The sequence below is a fragment of the Drosophila willistoni genome, unplaced genomic scaffold, assembly GCF_018902025.1.
Source record: "Drosophila willistoni isolate 14030-0811.24 unplaced genomic scaffold, UCI_dwil_1.1 Seg29.1, whole genome shotgun sequence".
NCBI classification, from domain to species: Eukaryota; Metazoa; Arthropoda; class Insecta; order Diptera; family Drosophilidae; genus Drosophila; species Drosophila willistoni.
This window is the reverse complement of record NW_025814244.1, coordinates 236,849-256,302: the sequence shown is the minus strand read 5'-3', so window position 1 is coordinate 256,302 and position 19,454 is coordinate 236,849. Positions and strand designations below refer to the sequence as shown.

At 41.4% G+C, this 19,454-nt stretch overlaps 2 protein-coding genes and 1 long non-coding RNA gene across 3 annotated transcripts; all 3 read left to right on the top strand.

Moving 5' to 3' along the window:
• The first annotated feature begins 1,102 nt into the window (after positions 1–1,102).
• Positions 1,103–1,791, top strand: LOC111519733. Its single transcript, XM_047012807.1, has 3 exons — positions 1,103–1,226; positions 1,281–1,421; positions 1,543–1,791. The coding sequence occupies exons 2-3, from the start codon at positions 1,314–1,316 to the stop codon at positions 1,789–1,791; spliced, it is 357 nt and encodes a 118-aa protein (XP_046868763.1). The 5' UTR covers positions 1,103–1,226; positions 1,281–1,313.
• Positions 1,792–5,313: 3,522 nt separating this feature from the next.
• On the top strand, positions 5,314–5,960 carry LOC124461265 (leucine-rich repeat protein 1-like). The gene is made up of 2 exons (XM_047012809.1): positions 5,314–5,571; positions 5,632–5,960. Exons 1-2 carry the CDS (start codon positions 5,335–5,337, stop codon positions 5,641–5,643), a joined length of 249 nt encoding a protein of 82 aa, XP_046868765.1. The 5' UTR covers positions 5,314–5,334; the 3' UTR covers positions 5,644–5,960.
• A 13,018-nt stretch (positions 5,961–18,978) lies between these two features.
• On the top strand, positions 18,979–19,454 carry LOC124461264. Its single transcript, XR_006954993.1, has 3 exons — positions 18,979–19,047; positions 19,145–19,324; positions 19,397–19,454. It is a non-coding gene; the product is annotated as an uncharacterized LOC124461264 (long non-coding RNA).

The window sequence follows — 19,454 nt, the reverse complement described above, 5'->3', positions numbered from 1 at the left end:
TTAGCTTTTAGTTGAGTTAGCTTTATAGGCTAGAAGTTTTAGAGCAATTAGCTTTTAGTGGGGAAAAACATAAAGAGACCAAATATTTAAGTAAAATAAGCCAATATTGGCTAGAGTCGTAAGGCATCATTTGAGAGCAAGGCCAGAAGTTAGCTTTATAAGGCTGAGATTCAGAGTCTTTGGCTTTGGTTTAGCCAGAATTGGCCGGCATATCGATAATGCTCTGAAATGTTGATGACCTATCGATAAGTCATCGATATGGGTCTGATGGCGAAGTTTCCGCATGTGAGCTGGAAAGAGAGCGACATTTATTTGTAAACAATAGGAAAATATAGGTAAGTAAAAAAAATATAAAATTGACAATAGTAATAATTAACATAGAACATTTTAAAAATTAATTTCAGATGCCTTGCAGGAACATGGCGAGTTCATGAACGGTGGAGTATTCTGGCGACGACAGAGTAAAGCTGTTGGGTCGAAAACAGCTGGCGACCTTTGGCAGATTTTGTTGCTGCAAGGTTTTTCGAAACGATCCGTTTTGCATTTTTGTTGGTGTTGCTGCCCGACCGGGTTTGCTTGCAGGTAAGTGTTTGTTGATTAATTTAATTTTTTGTTTGTTTTCAGGTACTGGTGATTTGGCTTTGGCCAGTTTTGTTGGCCGCATGTTCGTATTTGGTGAGTACCGCTGACTTTTAGCTTTGTCGATAATTATAGTTGTTTTAATTTTAGTTGTTTCGCCGTTTTCAGGTACGTCTAGTGTATAAATAGGGGTTGCTGCTGTAGGCGAGTAATTTACAGGTGAGTATTTTGTTGATTTGGTATATTTTTGTAACAATTTTTGCTTTCTTTCAGGTGCAGGCGCATTAGTTGCACCCAATGGGGCGGCTGCCAGACGAGATTTAGCACCAGAAAGAGTAGGAGGGGCTGCAAAAGGTGCTGCTAAAGACTGCAGCTGGCTTTCAGATAAGTTTATGGTTTTTTTAGAGCGATTTTTTGTTGATATTTTTTGGCTTTTAGGTGTAGCCGCTGCTTGAGGACCAGGACCTGCTGCTGCTGATGACTGTAATTTGCAGGTAAGTTTGTGTGAATTTTAGGTGAATTTTCTAACGATTTGTGTTTTTTTCCAGGTGCAGGCGCTAGCAGAGGACGAGATGGACCAGATGATTGCCAAGATGCTGCACGAGGACTCGCAGGCGGTGCTGCTGCTGGCTGACATGGATTAACAGGTGAGTTTTTGTGATTTTTCGGAGATTTAGATAATGATTTTATTTTATTTTCAGATGGACGAGCTGCAGACGGACTAGCTTGACAAGATGCTGGACGACGTAGATGAGACGATGCATACGACGTTGGACAAGGAGCTGCTGTTTGCTGTAGTGGCGACTGGCGAGGTGGTGCAGACGGTTGCTGGTGGACTTCAGGTAAGTTTTTGTTAGCGTTAGATTGCATATTCATTGTATCATGCCCAAATTTTCTTTCCTTTTCATGATTCATTTGCCTTTCTTGCCGCTCTGGGCGCTGGTCAACGACAAATTTTGACAGTTCAGCCTTATAAAATGCACAGCCCCTATAGGTGGCTCTATGGCCATCTCCGCAGTTGCCACACTTTGGAGATTGGCCATCAGGAGAGGCGCATTTGTCGGATTTGTGCTGGCCAGCACAGACGGAGCAGAGCGGGGGAAGGCAGCAGTACCTGGCTGTATGGCCAAAGAGGAGGCAGTTTTTGCATTGGGAATCTCCCTTCGGCCCTTTGCCTCTCGACGCGTACCTCCTGGCTGCCTAGGACCTTAATTTTAGGTATTTCATCATGTTTATTGTCATTATGTTTGTTAATTTCAATTAAAAAGACATTCATTGGCCTCTTAGTTCTGTAGTTTGTTAGTCTTTTGATGTATTTTGTCTCAAATCCTAGCTTTTTCAGGTCACGACGGATAGCTTCGCATTCAGTGGAGTGGTGTAGATTCAAGATGGCAAATCTAGCACCTCGTTCCCATCTGGCTGTGAGTAAAAAAGTCAAATTTGTTTGCCTCTAGGGTAGCTTTTATTTTGCCATAGGTGTCCATTGTTTTGGCCGTATAGGTGTCCATTGTTTTGGCCATGGCTCCCGAAGGAGTCAACCATCTTTTATTGTTTTTCGCCCCCTACCTTAGAAATAATTTACAATGGCTTATTAATAGTGTGAATGATTAATATATAAGACATAATGTTTGTTGGGTGTTACTGGTAGGACAAAAAAAAATTGTGGGAAATTTACATGGGAAATTTTTTACATGCAAGTAAATAAATGCTTACTGGGTTTTACCAAGGACCATAAAAACAACTAGAGGATCAAGAACAAGTTGCAAGCTGCAATAATTATAAAGAATATAGTATTTACAAATATTATTCATTAATAGTGATTAGTATAATTGTTTCCCGCAGGCTACCAGTTCGAATCATATCGATTCATGGCGTCATTGCAGTTGGCAAAATCATTGAGGCAGCGCTCTTATTGTCAGGAAAATTCCCTCTTATAGGCAAGAAGTGAGTAACATGTGTTGTTTTTTTTGTCATAGGCAAACATTTCGGCATTAATCGGCTTATTTCTGTCTCTCTTCTCGGATTGGACTATGTGAGACCCCAGAACAATGTATGCGTGCCCTTCAGCCCCAGTATTGGAGGTTTTGGGCCGTCAGGAGAGCTTGTTTGCCTGTGGAGTTGCAGCACATTAGGCTAGCAATTGCTGCGCGGCACTGGAGAAGCATCTGTTCCATCTACAGGCTCGTTTGGAGGAAAATAACTAGGAGCGGGAGGGCCAAATCCCTTCGACCGCAATGTAGTGCTCGAGCAGGCATTGCTTGGATGATAGGTCCATATTGACTGCCTGCTGGCCAGGCCTGGTACAGGCTGGCTGAAAGCGGGAGGGCCAAGTCCCTTTAACCGCTGTATGGAGATTTTGTCAAGGTCAGCTGGCTGAAAGTGAGTAAGTAAAGAATTAGCAGTTTTTTGCACCTTCATGGGTGGTAATCTCTCATTATTTTTCGTTTCAGCTTCTATGCTACTTTCAATCTCATTCAGGAGCTCGTTTTCAACTCGCTCAAGATTTTTTGAGAGTTGGTCAGCATTAAGTAATCAGCATATCAGGCTTGAATGGAGGCGGGACAAGTCGCTGGATTTGGATTGGCTGGCCCTTCAATCGCTCTTCTATGTACGCGCGATTTCGTGTGCCTCTTTTAAAATCTCGAAACAGGCCGTTGATCACGTGTCCTTCCATGCGCACAACAGGTTTGTTTAGTTTCGATTTTTCCTCCTTTTGTTTTTTGAGTTCGTTTCTCTCAATAATTTTTTTGTATCTTAGGTGGCAATCGAATCTGATGAGAGATGGGGCGCCATCAAAATGGGCCGTCGCCTCCCGCATTGCATGCCGATCTAGATGAGTAGTTGGAGATTGCTGCTGCTGTGTGTCAACGGAAGATGAAGTCCGTAGCTGAAAGGCCTGTGCTGCTGGGTGGTGCTGCTGGACGACCATTTGATGCTGCTGCGTATCCATTTGCGGTGAGTATTGAATATTTGCTGTCATTGGTGGAGCTGGAATGTCAGATTGCTGCTGCTGAGTGTCAGCAAAAGATGAAGCCCGTAGCTGAGAGACTTGTGCTGCGGGCTGATGCTGCTGGCCAGCCAGTTGATGCTGATTCAGCTCCGCCAATAGCTGAAGATGTTGTATATTAGCTGCATTTTGAGGAACTGGAATAGTTTTCTGCCGTTGAGTGTCAGCTGAAGATGAGGCCCGTAGCTGGGAGGCCTGTGTTGCGGGCTGCTGCTGCTGACCAATAAGTTTATGCTGCTGCTGCGCCATAATTTGCTGTGAACATTGTATACTTCTGCAGTTTGAGGAACTGGAGTCTGAGATTGCTGCTGCTGACTGTCAGCAGTGGTTGACGCCTGTTGCTGAGAGGCCTGTGCTGTGGGCTGGTGCTGCTGGCCATCTGATTGATGCTGCTGCTGCGTCGCCAATATCTGTAGATATTGTATATTTGCTGACATAGGAGGAGCTAGATTTGTGGATTGCTGCTGCTGTGTGTCGATAGGAGTTGACACCTGAAACTGACAGGCCTGTGCTGGAGGCTGACGCTGCTGTCCAACCACTTGATGCTGCTGCTGCATCGCTATTTGCTGTAGATGATGTATACTTGATGCAATTTGATGAACTGGATTTGCTGTCTGCTGTTGTCGTGTGTTTGCAGGAGATGACGCCTGTAGCTGAGAGGCCTGTGCTGCGGTCTGGTGCTGCTGGCCAGCTGGTTGATGCAGCTGCTGCAACGCTAAATGCTGCAGGTGTTGTGTGTTTGCAGTACTTAGAGGAACGTGGTTGTAGTTAGCTGTTGCTGGGTGCTATTTGTGGTAAGAAAGTTCTGTGTTGGTGCTGCACATTGCTGCTGGTTTGGCTGTTGAGTGAGATGAGGTGTATTTCGGGCTGCTACCATTTTCTCTAGTTGAATAGAGTATCTAGGCGAGGAGAGCCTTGTAGGAGTAAAGGGTTTTTCCAGGATATTCCTTCTACATTTGGGTGTTCTAGAGTGGAGATAGCAAATCTTACGCAAGCCAAGTCATATTTGAGTTCCATGGATTTAACATTATGTTTGTCGCGAATATAGGCATTTGTGCTGAATATATCCGAGTCAGTAATTTTTCTCAGCAGTTTGTTGTGCGTTCCACAGATTTTTTTGCATAGAGTTTCCGAAATAGGGCTGCCCCATACAGGAATAGCATCGTTAGAATGGGAACAATAATTTGCTTAAATATTGTGACTTTACATCTTGTGCTGAGGGAGCTCTTTACGCCAACAAGCCATTTTAGGCGATGATAGATAGCTTTAGCTTGGTGGTGACTCCTAGATATTTATATTGATTAGCGTTTTTATAGGTTTTTCATCGATTTTTATTAGGTAAGATCTTAGAGCAGGGGAGATGTTTCGTTTTGTGTATATGACACGAATAGTCTTATCATTATTTATCGTAAAGCACCATTTAGTTGACCATTGGTGAATTCATTTAGGTATTTTTGCGTTTTCCTGATGGCCATTCATAGTTAGGTATTCAGTTGATTGATTATAGTATCCATGTAGGCATTTTTAGGATGTCAGGTACGATCTATCTATAGGTTTCCTGATACCATGAACGTTGTGTTCAGTAGAATCAGGAATTGGCTTCTTGGTTTCGACAATATCCAAAATATTCACACGAAATACGTTTTGGATGGCAAAGCAACGATTGCTTTCAAGAAGCCCTCACTGAATCTGTTGATTAAATGTGATCCCATTCAGCTGAAGGATTCCTGCAGACGCTTAAACTGGGTATGGAAGGCAAGGATGTCATCAATTTGAGACTAAATACAGTCACTGCCATGGCACAAAAATCAAAGTTACAGACGAAAATGGCTATAAATCGTCACAGTGACTATCCCATCAAGGTCTTTCCTCGATATCTACAATCCCTAACAATAGACAATACGCAATTGGTTAAATTGAGCTATCATATATGCTCCTTACGGAATCTAACCCACCTGGATGTATCCAACAATAAGTTGCGTAAGGTAAGGAAATAAATGAAAAGACAACTTTTAGCATCTTCAAAACTAAATTTAAATTTCCAGTTACCTGTTTAACTGGGGAGATTACACTTGAGCAAGCTCGTCCTCCATGACAATAATCTGGGTGAAATGGACGATTGGTCATTTCTAAATGGCAGCAAATTACGAGACTCCCTGCGCCAACGATTTGACATGTTTGCCTTTGCCTGTGGTCAAGTGCCACAAATTGGTTAACTTGAATCTCAATTACAATAATTTGACTCATCTACCCTTTGCCATACGTCGCCTGAGAAGATTACGCTCGCTTTACGTGTCGGAAAACAAATTAAAATCCCTGCCAGCTGCCATAGATGATTTACGTATTGAAATCTTGGATGTTTGGCGTAATTCATTCAAGGTCTCAAGGGCCTGGCCTTTGCTTCCGATGCGGACGGAGCTTCAACTCATTCGCCTGAACCTCTCTGGCTTCAAGCTGTGGCCTAATATGAACTGCCAATCGATTCCCTGCCAGCCTTACTCATTCAACTAATTGCCGAGCACCAAAATGTTCCTGTGGCAAATTGTGCGATGCTTTAGACAAGAAGCACATTATCGAACGTGTTGGTCAACCGAAATTTGTAAATATTAAAAATCTTACCTATAGTCGAGAGCATATGATCTATTCTGATGTTGTCATATGTGGCAACAATTGTAGTATAAGCAACCAATGTAAGAACCTATTCTCAGCTCTAATTAACTGATATTAGCCTATTATGCCAATGTGCCAAACAAAAAGTGGAATTAATAATTAAATATTATGAATAAGTAAATGAAAGAAAAAGCTGATAGTACTGTGATCTTGTTAATCTGTTTATAATATCTTTTAGATCAAAAATGCTTCTAATCTTAGAGTCTCCTGTTTAGATTAACTTGGGATTTTGCCCAGATGACTACCTATTGGATAAATGGAACTCAAGAACTTGAAATCAATTGGAATTGAAGAACATCACTCATCTTTATTTGGATCAACACGCAATTAATCTCAACTGAAAGGGCTTAAGGACTACAGGGCAACCTTCATCTTAAATAAATTTAGGACCAATTCGAATGTTTTTAAGTTCCAGTTTTTTAGATGGCAGATGCCCGAAATGGGAAGCTCCAATAACAACACGAAAAACGTTTGCGCGTCTTTAATGTCTCATTGTGCATACACAAAGAGGAGAACGAATCAGAAAATAAGGTTAGCTACCGAAAGTGGTAAGGAGTTATACACAGTTCCTAGTTACTATATATATAAGGCGAATCGTCACGCCAAGAAGAACAACAGAATCGCAAATTAAAAACACTTTCCGTATAAAAGTGAATGTTCAGATCCCTTGATTTTCGCTTTAAGCCTAGAGCTTTAAGCATTTCTCTAATTCAACGACCGACAGAAGCAGTTGCTTGCTTAAAGTGTCTAAATTACTTATGCTGATAGTGATATTGATCAACTTTAAGAACATTTTCTAGATTTTTCTTTGAATCTTGGCCCTAAATTTAAAAAAAATATTTAAATCACAAACGGTTGTATGAAAAGTATTATGTTGAATAGATACTTAATACTTTTATGCTGATAAGATAATAAGATAATAAGATACTTAGCATACTTTTTTGGGCAAAATACGGTTTTTTGGCTGTGGTGGCGAGATGCCACGCCCATTTTCTCTAAAAATAATTGCAAAATATCTTTATTACCTTGTTATTCTTCCTTATTATCTCTTAACTCCAAAATATAAAAAAATTTGAAACGTAACCAAAAATTTGTTACAAATCAAATTCTAAATTCCAAATTTTCGATATTATTTTGTATGTTTTTTCCGGTAATTTTATTGGCTTGCTCCAAAAAACTGCATTCTCATTTTTTGCTTTTTTAACCTTTCAAGATATTTCGAAATGTGAGCTTAGCTCTACCTTTTACAAGTTTATCATTGCAATATACATATATATTATATATATATTTTTTAGAAATCTAAAGGCTAAATATGATTTTATTTGGTTTTTTATATGGCCATATCCTATGCTATATTGTTATGTCTGAGAGTTGATTTTTTGCCTTACTTCTACCTGTTGTGGTCTGGTTCCTTCTCCTTTTAACCAAATATCTGTGCATTTCATTAGCTGCAAAATTGTATCTTTTGAGTTTAGGTAAACAAAATCAAATTCTAGGACTAGGAAATTGCTTTGCCGACTTCCGGCCGGTGGTAGTGGATCGGTTGGTGCCCTTTCATTTGATGCTCTGCTCTTGCCCTTCACTCACTACTCTATAATGTAGTTAAATATTTGTCTAATATTTGTCAACTATTTCAAATACAATTTCAATTTCAGTGTTTAGACAAAAAGGTGATGAAAATTTAAATATTTACTGTTGACTTTGATGGAAGGAAGAATGGAAGGGGAATGCATAATTCAGTTTTACTTAATTTCAAACCAATTTAATAAGAGAGTTCATTAAATTTAATGCAGTCAAAGGAGCGGAGGTTCTAGCAAAAGGAGAATATTGCAAAGTTCCTTCTAAAATTAATTCATTAGCATTTTATTACTGGGGAGCAACAGCAGCAGGCAACAAACCGACAAAAGATGCCAATGAAAATGTTGCAAATGAAGATTCCTTTGCCGAGTCGAGTCCTGTGCCTCCTGGTGGTAAGTTTATTAGTTAGTCGAAAGGAACCACCCAGGTGATACGCCATAAAATTGAGTGATGTAATCGTAAATCGTACAGCAAAAATACTTTAAAAAACTTACTTTGCGCTTATTGTGAATGAATTTTAATCCAAATAAGATAATAATTTTACAACAAAGAAAGAATGTCTTATTGTTAAATTCACGTGGTTCGATTGACTTTTTTTTTTATCGATATTTTACGAATACTTAAGCTGGGGAACTATCGATGGCACTATCGAGGTATCGAATATTTACCACCATCGATTGTTTTTGGCCACTATCGATAGTATAACATACATATGTAATAGTTACACAACAATTGAAAAGAAACGCTTGGATGGAGTTAAATTTATGTTAAATGTTTTTCTTTGCTTTCTTTTAATTTTGGTTTTAAGAGTTGATCTCCATAAATTTAAAAGTCTGAAAACTAATATATGTTAATTTAATTTTAATTCAAACAAAATCAAAACAGGTAAATTTTTTTTTGATAATTAATTGGTAAATATTTATATAACTTGAAAGGCTAAAACTATATAATTTTGGTTATTAATATTAGGTTAAGCAAAATTGTATTCATTTTTTTTGAAAATGATACTTATTGTAATTAAATTTTGCTCCTAAAACATTGAAAATATCGAATCACGCCACTATCGATAGTTTCCAAGCTCTAACAAATGCAACACTATAAATTTGACCCGAGTGTGTTTCACGTTTTCCAACACTACTTTCTACGATTTTTCAAAACTGGATAATATTAATTGTGGTCAAGTAGGCGGCTCAGCTCACAATCGACTTCACTTGCTTCGCAGCAGTCAAAGGAACAAGTTCAACTTTTTACTTCTTTCTCCCTGGTCCTTCTCCTTTAAAGCATTTAAAAATTTAAAACGCTTTAATTTAATCTTTCTCCTTTAAAGCATTTAAAAATTTAAAACGCTTTAATTTATTCCTTCTCCTTTAAAGCATTTAAAAATTTAAAACGCTTTAAAATATTCCTGCATCTTATGAACTGAGCGCTTTTCGGAATCATTAAGATGAAGTCGTTTCAGTCAGAAAACATTTATATTCCTTATTTGTTTTCTTTACGTCAGCATAAGATTTTAAAATTTTATTTTCCCGTCTAAATATAATAAATTATTTTTCCTTAATCTTTACAATACCAAAATTACAAGATCCTCCACAACAGACACATCATATAAAATAGTCCGGATTTCATTTTGTTGTCTATCCACGTCGTTGGAATTACTTCATGGATTACTGAGTGTCGAAGTCAAAGGGGAACACATAAGCCATTTGACTTCCTTTCTTCCTATGGGCGATCTGGCAAAAGTAATGCTTTTGATTAATTTTCCTCTATTACTTGTTTTTTTAATTTCCACTGTATTAATGATGCACTGAATTATACTTTTTTATATAAAGGTGGTAGACCTAAAATTTTTTTTTTATATAAATATGCTCCCGACGCTCCTGCTCACGGCGCTCCTCCTCAAGGCGCTCCTGCTCACGACGCTCCTGCTCACGGCGCTCCTGCTCACGGCGTTCCTGCTCACGACGCTCCTGCTTACGACGCTCCTGCTCACGACGCTCCTGCTCACGACGCTCCTGCTCACGACGCTCCTGCTCACGACGGCGTTGCCAATCGAGACGTTCCCGCTCATGACGCTCCTGCTCACGAAGCTCCTGCTCACGACGCTCCTGCTCACGACGCTCCTGCATTTGACGGCGTTCCCATTGGAGACGTTCCTGATGGATACGTTTCTGATGGAGACGTTCGCGATGTTGGCGCTCCCGGTGATTCTCCTGCTGGGGACGCTGATTCATATGTGAATTGGCAACAATATAATCAGTCGGTGGTTGCTGCTCATAGTCATCGAAAAGCTGTTGCTGCCACTGCAGACGCTGTCGATTTTCACGAATTTCATCCTCCACTGGGATGAGGCTACTGTACAATTGACGTGTATTATATGGATTATACGAATTCTGATCATCCTGTCTGGCCCATTCGGGAATCTGTTGCTGCAGTGGATTGTTTGGTCGCTGTTGCATCTGTTCCAGTAGATCCAGCTCTCGGTCTTGATATTGACGGCGTTGTCGTTGCATTTGCTCATTTTGCTGCTGGCGATGTTGCTCAATTTGCTGTTGTCGCTTCTCCTCCTCCTGGAGGTACTGCTGTCTCAGTTCCTCTTGATATTGTTGCAAATATCGCTCATTCTCGGTCGATTCCGGTGCCGATTGACGCAATCCCGCATCCACTTCGAATACAGGTTGATGATGTCTTCTATAATTCTTTATTTGCGTCATGCTTGCACTGCAGGCTGCGTCCAGGTTGCTATAGAGCTGTTCGGCCATCACGCCAGCCGAGTTCCGCGAGAATTGGGCCCTCTCAATTAATGCTGAAAATACCTGCACGTTCAATGTTTCGGACTTGTAGCCTTTATCGATGCTAGGAAGTCTTGCAGGTGCAAGTTGTGCTTCCCCGACCGAAAAATGTATGGCTTCATGGTCGCTTGCAGTATATACATTAGCAATTGCTCAGCTAGTTGACCTATAAAGACTTTCACTGACGAAAGTCAGGTCTATTACTGAGCCGAGTCCCGCTCTATTGAAGGTATTTTGGGATCCTACGTTAAGCAAAGCTATATCAAGTGTTGCAAATGCCTCTAAAAGTGCTCTCCCTTTGACATTGGTTAGACTGCTACCCCATTCAACAGCCCAGGCGTTGAAGTCCCCAGCTATAATAACTGGGCTGCGGGTACGTGCGTCTGCTCGAGATCGTCTAAGGCATCACTGAAGCTTTGGATATTCAGACTTGGTGGCAAGTAGCAACTGTAGACCCAGTGACCGCTTATGTTTGCCCTGACATAGTGCTCCTTGTTTAGCACGGAACGATGCAATAGTGATGGCGTTCCACAAGCCCAGATCGCTGCCTTCCCAGAAATACTGCAGGACCAGTTATTTCCAGTTCTGGCCTTAAAAGGTTCGCTTATAATGGCTATGTCTGTTCTAGACTCACCCACTGTCTGTGATAGCAGCTCATGGGCTGCCCAGCAATGATGTAGATTAAGCTGGATAAACTTAATCATCATTATTGTGCTTACGGGTCTCGTTGGATGACCGCCCGTTTGCGGACGGGCATCTCTGGCTGCCAGCTACATGTGAGAGTGAAGTCAGTCCTTCTGCTGCAGATAGAAAACATTTGGCCTCGTTACAGCAGTCCCGAATTTTATGACCGCTGGTTCCGCATTTTAAGCACCAGCCACTTCTGTCAACGTCGCTATTACATTTGGCAGCGACATGGCCAGTTTTTAGGCACTTGTAGAATCTAACTGGGGCATTATTAATTCTGATTCGGCACACTGACTATGCCACCGTAATCTTATTGGCCTTGAGGATTGTCTCTGCGGTTGTTGCCGGAACATATATGAGCGCTTTCTGGGTATCACGGTATGATGGGCGGAGACTTTTGACAGCGCCTGGCTCGGTCAATTTTCAACTTGGTAGAAAAGGCTGCTACTATCTCTTCTACGGTTGTCTCGTTGTCTAGGTCCAGTATTTCCAGCCTTATATTATCTGTGAGAGCGCGAGTTTCGAACTTGGCGCCCAGCACATTGCCAATATCTTCTTTTAGCTTATGAAGGTTATCTGCTCTTCCCTTACTTAGCTCGAGGAGTAAGTCGCCATTCGCTGTGCGCCTCACCTTGGTAACATTTCCTCCAACGGCTTTAATTTTTTCATCTTGGCTTCTAGTTACCATTTTGAGCATATCGCTATATGAGACCCCTTCAGTGCTATGCAGAATAATAGCATCTGGTCTATGCTTTAACTGAGCCTTTCTTTTTGTTTTAGACTCCACAGTTTTCCATTCTGGTTGAACTTGGGGAGCTGAGGCTTTGTGACCTTGCTGTGCATTGTTCTGGGTCTTATTTGCCCGTGTACCTTTGTGAGAAGCTTTTCGGTCTGCCAATTTTGTCCTGCTGCTTTCTTGTGGTGTCCACTGTGTCTGCACATTCGTGGTATTCTCCATTTTTTTGAGGATTGCGAATGCTGAGAGCGCAGACTTGTTTAACGCAAAGACTTCCTGGGCTTGGTCCTTCATGTCATTATTTACATATCTGGCGTTTCGCAGTGCTTTAGCTAGCTCACCTGACTTTTTCACCATTGACCGGAGTAGAATACCTAGGTCTTCGTTTTCGGGATCAACTGGTTCGCATATTGCGTTCATCTGATTCGGCTGCTGTGGGTTGGCATCTTCGTTGGGGCCGAGCGACCAAGCGGTTGGAGTTGACCATTGGCTCGGCTGATCTGGCGGTATTAAAACCCGCCGGGCAGAAGCCCTTTGCCCATCCTCTTCGTACTCCATTTGACTGACCGGCATTGCCACAGCGGCAGGGGCCAATGCTGGCCGTTATCAATCTATAGATTCAGTAGATTCGAAATTTAGAAAATTTTAAAAAAACATTGCTGAACAGCTGATGCTATCGAACTACGAAATATGAAGGTAAGCCAGGTGGAGTAGTGGCTCCCGATTGAGCCCGCAGGTGTTTGGGTACGTAGCACCACCCCTAACCGACTCTGGTTAACAATTGTGTATATTCTCAGGTCTCAGGAAGCTCCTTTATTTGACGAGATTTCGGAACGACTTGAACTACGCGACCGTACTTGGTGAGAAGAAAAACTGTGTGTCACCGCCTTCCCTTGTGTTTTCTTTTTTTTTTTTTTTTTTATAAATAGTGGGGAAAGCATTGAAAGCCGAAGTGTGGGACTTGGTATCGACCTTGGTTAGTGGTCACCGCACCGCACTAAAACCTACCCTATGCTCCGTATCCCTCTCGCGGAACCAACGCTGAAGTACTACTTCACGAGGGGGAGATGGCACGTATGCCTCGTCTAGAGTTTACCTAGAACTGAAGTTTTGGTTACGCTGACGTTCAGCGCGACGCAAGGATTGCATGATGACTGCTGCCATGTGGCTAACAGCTAGCCAATTGTTTTGCGAGCTAAGTAGGATATCCATAAAGTCGTTGACTATAAATGGCCTCCCAATGCCTAGGCTTAGCTCTTCCCGTTCAGCAGAATATCTAGGACAGACAAACAGGACGTGTTCTGCGTCTTCTATATTCCCCGCACAGTGTGTGCAAAAGGGATCCGTCTCATGTTTAAACCTATGCAAGTAGGATTTAAAGCATCCATGTCCCGTCAGTAACTGTGTCAGATAGAAGTCAGTCTGGCCATGTTTTGCGATTAAGCCATGGCCGAATGTCGGGGAGAAGGCGCCTTGTCCAGCTCCCATGGTTTGAGTCACGCCATCTGCGTTGCCAGTTAGTCAGAGTCGTCTGTCTTCTAACTGGCGGCGGATCTCTATTTCTAGCCTCGTTAGCCAAGAGGTCTAGTGGGGCCATATCAGACAGCACCAAGGCGGCATCTTCGGAGACTGTCCTAAACGCGCATATGGTCCTGAGCGCGCATGTTCGGTACGACGATCTGCAGTCCCGGCTGTAGGTGGGGGATGACATCGCTGGTGCCCATATGGCGGCGGCATATAGGATGATGGACCTTACCACCGTCGAGATGAGCCATCTGCTCCGTTGCTTGGGGCCGCCGACGTTAGCCATGAGCCGAGTTATAGCTGACGTGGCCTTCGCAGCTTTATCTGCGGTATACTGCAGGTGGGCTTTGAATGTTAGCCTATGGTCCATCATGACTCCAAGGTATTTAATGGCAGGCTTTGATGTTATTGAGCATCCGGCGACTTCGATCCTGGCTGTTTCCACTTTTTTCCTGCTGCTTATGAGCACGGCCTCGGTTTTGTGTGCGGCTATGGATAGTGAGTTTGCCTCCATCCATTCCAGAATCCTGAACACTGCTGCATTGGTGTTTTCTTCCGCTTGCTGGATATCCTTGGCCACAGTGACGATGGCAATGTCGTCCGCGAATCCCACTATGCGAGTGTCAGTTGGCATGTCCAATCGCAGGACAGTGTCATACATGACATTCCACAATGTTGGCCCGATCACTGATCCTTGGGGTACTCCGCCTGTGATGGTGTGCCTTCCCTTGTGTGTGTGTGTATATGTGTTATGTATAAAAGGGCTGAGAGAGAACTTAGGGGTATGTATATACAAAAAACACTGCTGAACAGCTTAGTGTATATACACTAATACATACCCAAGTGAAAAAATTGTTTCGATTGCCAGCCTCTTACATAAATCATTTTAGGTTATAACAACACAAAAATATTAAATTGTCATTTATTTAAATAATTAGCTAGGAAATTGGCAATTTTCCGTGGCACACTAGTGAAGAGCCTTGAAACACTATTTTTAAGATTTATTTGGGCAATTAATTCCCACTTTTACTATATTTTTTTAACAATTTATAGCGGAGCTTTTTTCTTTGTTTTTTTTTCTTTGTGTTGAGGCGAATTCTCAACTAGCACCAATGGCCGACTGGCCATTGGCTCCTTTATTGTTCTCATTCTAAGACCTTAGAATCTATAACAAGGGTCATTAAATACAGCAATTTACAATAAGTGCTGAAGACATAATAAAGTGAAAAATGAATTAAGACTAGTCCAAAGTGGTCTAGAATATATATATCATGTAATTTGGAAATTTCTCACAGATTTATATTTGCGGCTAAGTTCATTAACATAACTTGAATCCAGACTGCACTGTAACTGGAGGCAGAGAGATGTCCAAATGTTAATTAACAGTGAGATACAAATGTCCAATAGAAATATTTTATGGGCGTGATTAAAAATTTTAGGATATTTTTAGGCATAATTATCTTCTATTAATTTGTGTCATCAGGCGTTTTTTTTTTAAGATAAGGCGTTTGATCCGCCTGGCCTCAGTCTTTCGATTAAGGCCGCTTTATTTTCTATCCTTTCATCTTCTAGAGACAAACAATAGAAATTAAAAAATAGGGCCGTTACAGCAGCAGGGGAGGGACAATATAAAATATCTTATAAACTAGCTTAAATACTAACAATGAATGTATAATAATAAAATAGACAATGACATTTAGAATTTAGTGTTTTTTAGAGATAATTATGGCGTAAGTAGTTTTAAGTATTTAGCATAAGTAAGTATTAGTTTTTAGCAATAAGAATTTTAAATTTAATATTCCGGTGCAAGGGGTCTTAATAGGGGGAATTAGGCGAGTGCAGAGGGCACTAATAGAGGTAAGTAGAGAAGTGCATAGGGCGCTAGAGCGAGAAATGTAGGGAAACTGGCATTTTTTTGTGGTATTTTTAGGGCAACACTGGAGTGAGTGCTCATTATTGCGTGTGCGCTCACTGTTGCTGCTCAATACTTATTCGATAAGAAATCGATACAGCAACAGGTGGCGGCGCATGTGGCTGAAAGAGAAGGCGATATATTTCCAAAATGTAAACAAACAATTAGAAAAATGTGACATAAGTATAAAAATTGACAATAAGATTAACAAATATTGGAAATTATAAATTAATTATTATTATTTTACAGGAACATGGCTGCTGAATCATCACTGGAGACCTCCACCGACGACAGAGTAAAGCTGTTAGGACGGGAACAGCTGCTTGCAGGTAAGTATTTTTTAGGTTGATGTTTATGCTTATATTTATTTTCAGGTCGAGGTACTTACCTAGACTCCATGGGATGCAGGTGGCCGCGTTGAGTTTTTAGGTGAGTATTGTTGGCTTTTAGTTTTTCCAATATTTGTAGTTAAATTTAACTTTGTTTTTTCTCCGTTTTCAGGTGCGTCTGGAATAGAAGAATGTGTTTCGGCTGGCGGCATTTGTATGGCAGGTGAATAATTGGTTGGTTTAGTAGTATTTTTAACATTTTTATATTTTTTCAGGTACAGGTGCAGCTTTATGACGTTTAGGACCAGGTGACCGGCCAAGTGATGCAGCACAAGAAGCAGGAGGAGCTCCAGTTGGATCCGCAAGCGGCTGGGCTCGATTTTAGATATGTATTTAGTTATTTTAACTTGTTTCTTTGTTGATTTTTTGTTATTTTCAGGCGCAGCTTGGGTAGAGGGCCAGAAGGACCAGCTGGTGTTGCTGCAGGTGACTGAAGAGAGATTTCGGAACGACTTGAACTACGCGAGTACTGGTGAGAAGAAAACTTGTGTCACGCTTTTGTGTTTTCTTTTTTTTTTTTTTATAATAGTGGGAAGCATTGAAAGCCGAAGTGTGGACTTGGTATCGACCTTGGTTAGTGGTCACCGCACCGCACTAAAACCTACGCTATGCTCCGTATCCCTCTCGCGGAACCAACGCTGAAGTACTACTTCACGAGGGGAGATGGCACGTATGCCTCGTCTAGAGTTTACCTAGAACTGAAGTTTTGGTTACGCTGACGTTCAGCGCGACGCAAGGATTGCATGATGACTGCTGCCATGTGGCTAACAGCTAGCCAATTGTTTTGCGAGCTAAGTAGGATATCCATAAAGTCGTTGACTATAAATGGCTCCCAATGCCTAGGCTTAGCTCTTCCCGTTCAGCAGAATATCTAGGACAGACAACAGGACGTGTTCTGCGTCTTCTATATTCCCGCACAGTGTGTGCAAAAGGGATCCGTCTCATGTTTAAACCTATGCAAGTAGGATTTAAAGCATCCATGTCCGTCAGTAACTGTGTCAGATAGAAGTCAGTCTGGCCATGTTTGCGATTAAGCCATGGCCGAATGTCGGGGAGAAGGCGCCTTGTCCAGCTCCCATGGTTTGAGTCACGCCATCTGCGTTGCCAGTTAGTCAGAGTCGTCTGTCTTCTAACTGGCGGCGGATCTCTATTTCTAGCCTCGTTAGCCAAGAGGTCTAGTGGGGCCATATCAGACAGCACCAAGGCGGCATCTTCGGAGACTGTCCTAAACGCGCATATGGTCCTGAGCGCGCATGTTCGGTACGACGATCTGCAGTCCCGGCTGTAGGTGGGGGATGACATCGCTGGTGCCCATATGGCGGCGGCATATAGGATGATGGACCTTACCACCGTCGAGATGAGCCATCTGCTCCGTTGCTTGGGGCCGCCGACGTTAGCCATGAGCCGAGTTATAGCTGACGTGGCCTTCGCAGCTTTATCTGCGGTATACTGCAGGTGGGCTTTGAATGTTAGCCTATGGTCCATCATGACTCCAAGGTATTTAATGGCAGGCTTTGATGTTATTGAGCATCCGGCGACTTCGATCCTGGCTGTTTCCACTTTTTTCCTGCTGTTATGAGCACGGCCTCGGTTTTGTGTGCGGCTATGGATAGTGAGTTTGCCTCCATCCATTCCAGAATCCTGAACACTGCTGCATTGGTGTTTTCTTCCGCTTGCTGGATATCCTTGGCCACAGTGACGATGGCAATGTCGTCCGCGAATCCCACTATGCGAGTGTCAGTTGGCATGTCCAATCGCAGGACAGTGTCATACATGACATTCCACAATGTTGGCCCGATCACTGATCCTTGGGGTACTCCGCCTGTGATGGTGTGCCTTCCCTTGTGTGTGTGTGTATATGTGTTATGTATAAAAGGGCTGAGAGAGAACTTAGGGGTATGTATATACAAAAAACACTGCTGAACAGCTTAGTGTATATACACTAATACATACCCAAGTGAAAAAATTGTTTCGATTGCCAGCCTCTTACATAAATCATTTTAGGTTATAACAACACAAAAATATTAAATTGTCATTTATTTAAATAATTAGCTAGGAAATTGGCAATTTTCCGTGGCACACTAGTGAAGAGCCTTGAAACACTATTTTTAAGATTTATTTGGGCAATTAATTCCCACTTTTACTATATTTTTTTAACAATTTATAGCGGAGCTTTTTTCTTTGTTTTTTTTCTTTGTGTTGAGGCGAATTCTCAAACTAGCACCAATGGCCGACTGGCCATTGGCTCCTTTATTGTTCTCATTCTAAGACCTTAGAATCTATAACAAGGGTCATTAAATACAGCAATTTACAATAAGTGCTGAAGACATAATAAAGTGAAAAATGAATTAAGACTAGTCCAAAGTGGTCTAGAATATATATATCATGTAATTTGGAAATTTCTCACAGATTTATATTTGCGGCTAAGTTCATTAACATAACTTGAATCCAGACTGCACTGTAACTGGAGGCAGAGAGATGTCCAAATGTTAATTAACAGTGAGATACAAATGTCCAATAGAAATATTTTATGGACGTGATTGAAAATTTTAGGATATTTTTAGGCATAATTATCTTCTATTAATTTGTGTCATCAGGCGTTTTTTTTTAAGATAAGCGTTTGATCCGCCTGGCCTCAGTCTTTCGATTAAGGCCGCTTTATTTTCTATCCTTTCATCTTCTAGAGACAAACAATAGAAATTAAAAAATAGGGCCGTTACAGCAGCAGGGGAGGGACAATATAAAATATCTTATAAACTAGCTTAAATACTAACAATGAATGTATAATAATAAAATAGACAATGACATTTAGAATTTAGTGTTTTTTAGAGATAATTATGGCGTAAGTAGTTTTAAGTATTTAGCATAAGTAAGTATTAGTTTTTAGCAATAAGAATTTTAAATTTAATATTCCGGTGCAAGGGGTCTTAATAGGGGGAATTAGGCGAGTGCAGAGGGCACTAATAGAGGTAAGTAGAGAAGTGCATAGGGCGCCAGAGCGAGAAATGTAGGGAAACTGGCATTTTTTGTGGTATTTTTAGGGCAACACTGGAGTGAGTGCTCATTATTGCGTGTGCGCTCACTGTTGCTGCTCAATACTTATTCGATAAGAAATCGATACAGCAACAGGTGGCGGCGCATGTGGCTGAAAAGAGAAGGCGATATATTTCCAAAATGTAAACAAACAATTAGAAAAATGTGACATAAGTATAAAAATTGACAATAAGATTAACAAATATTGGAAATTATAAATTAATTATTATTATTTTACAGGAACATGGCTGCTGAATCATCACTGGAGACCTCCACCGACGACAGAGTAAAGCTGTTAGGACGGGAACAGCTGCTTGCAGGTAAGTATTTTTTAGGTTGATGTTTATGCTTATATTTATTTTCAGGTCGAGGTACTTACCTAGACTCCATGGGATGCAGGTGGCCGCGTTGAGTTTTTAGGTGAGTATTGTTGGCTTTTAGTTTTTCCAATATTTGTAGTTAAATTTAACTTTGTTTTTTCTCCGTTTTCAGGTGCGTCTGGAATAGAAGAATGTGTTGCGGCTGGCGGCATTTGTATGGCAGGTGAATA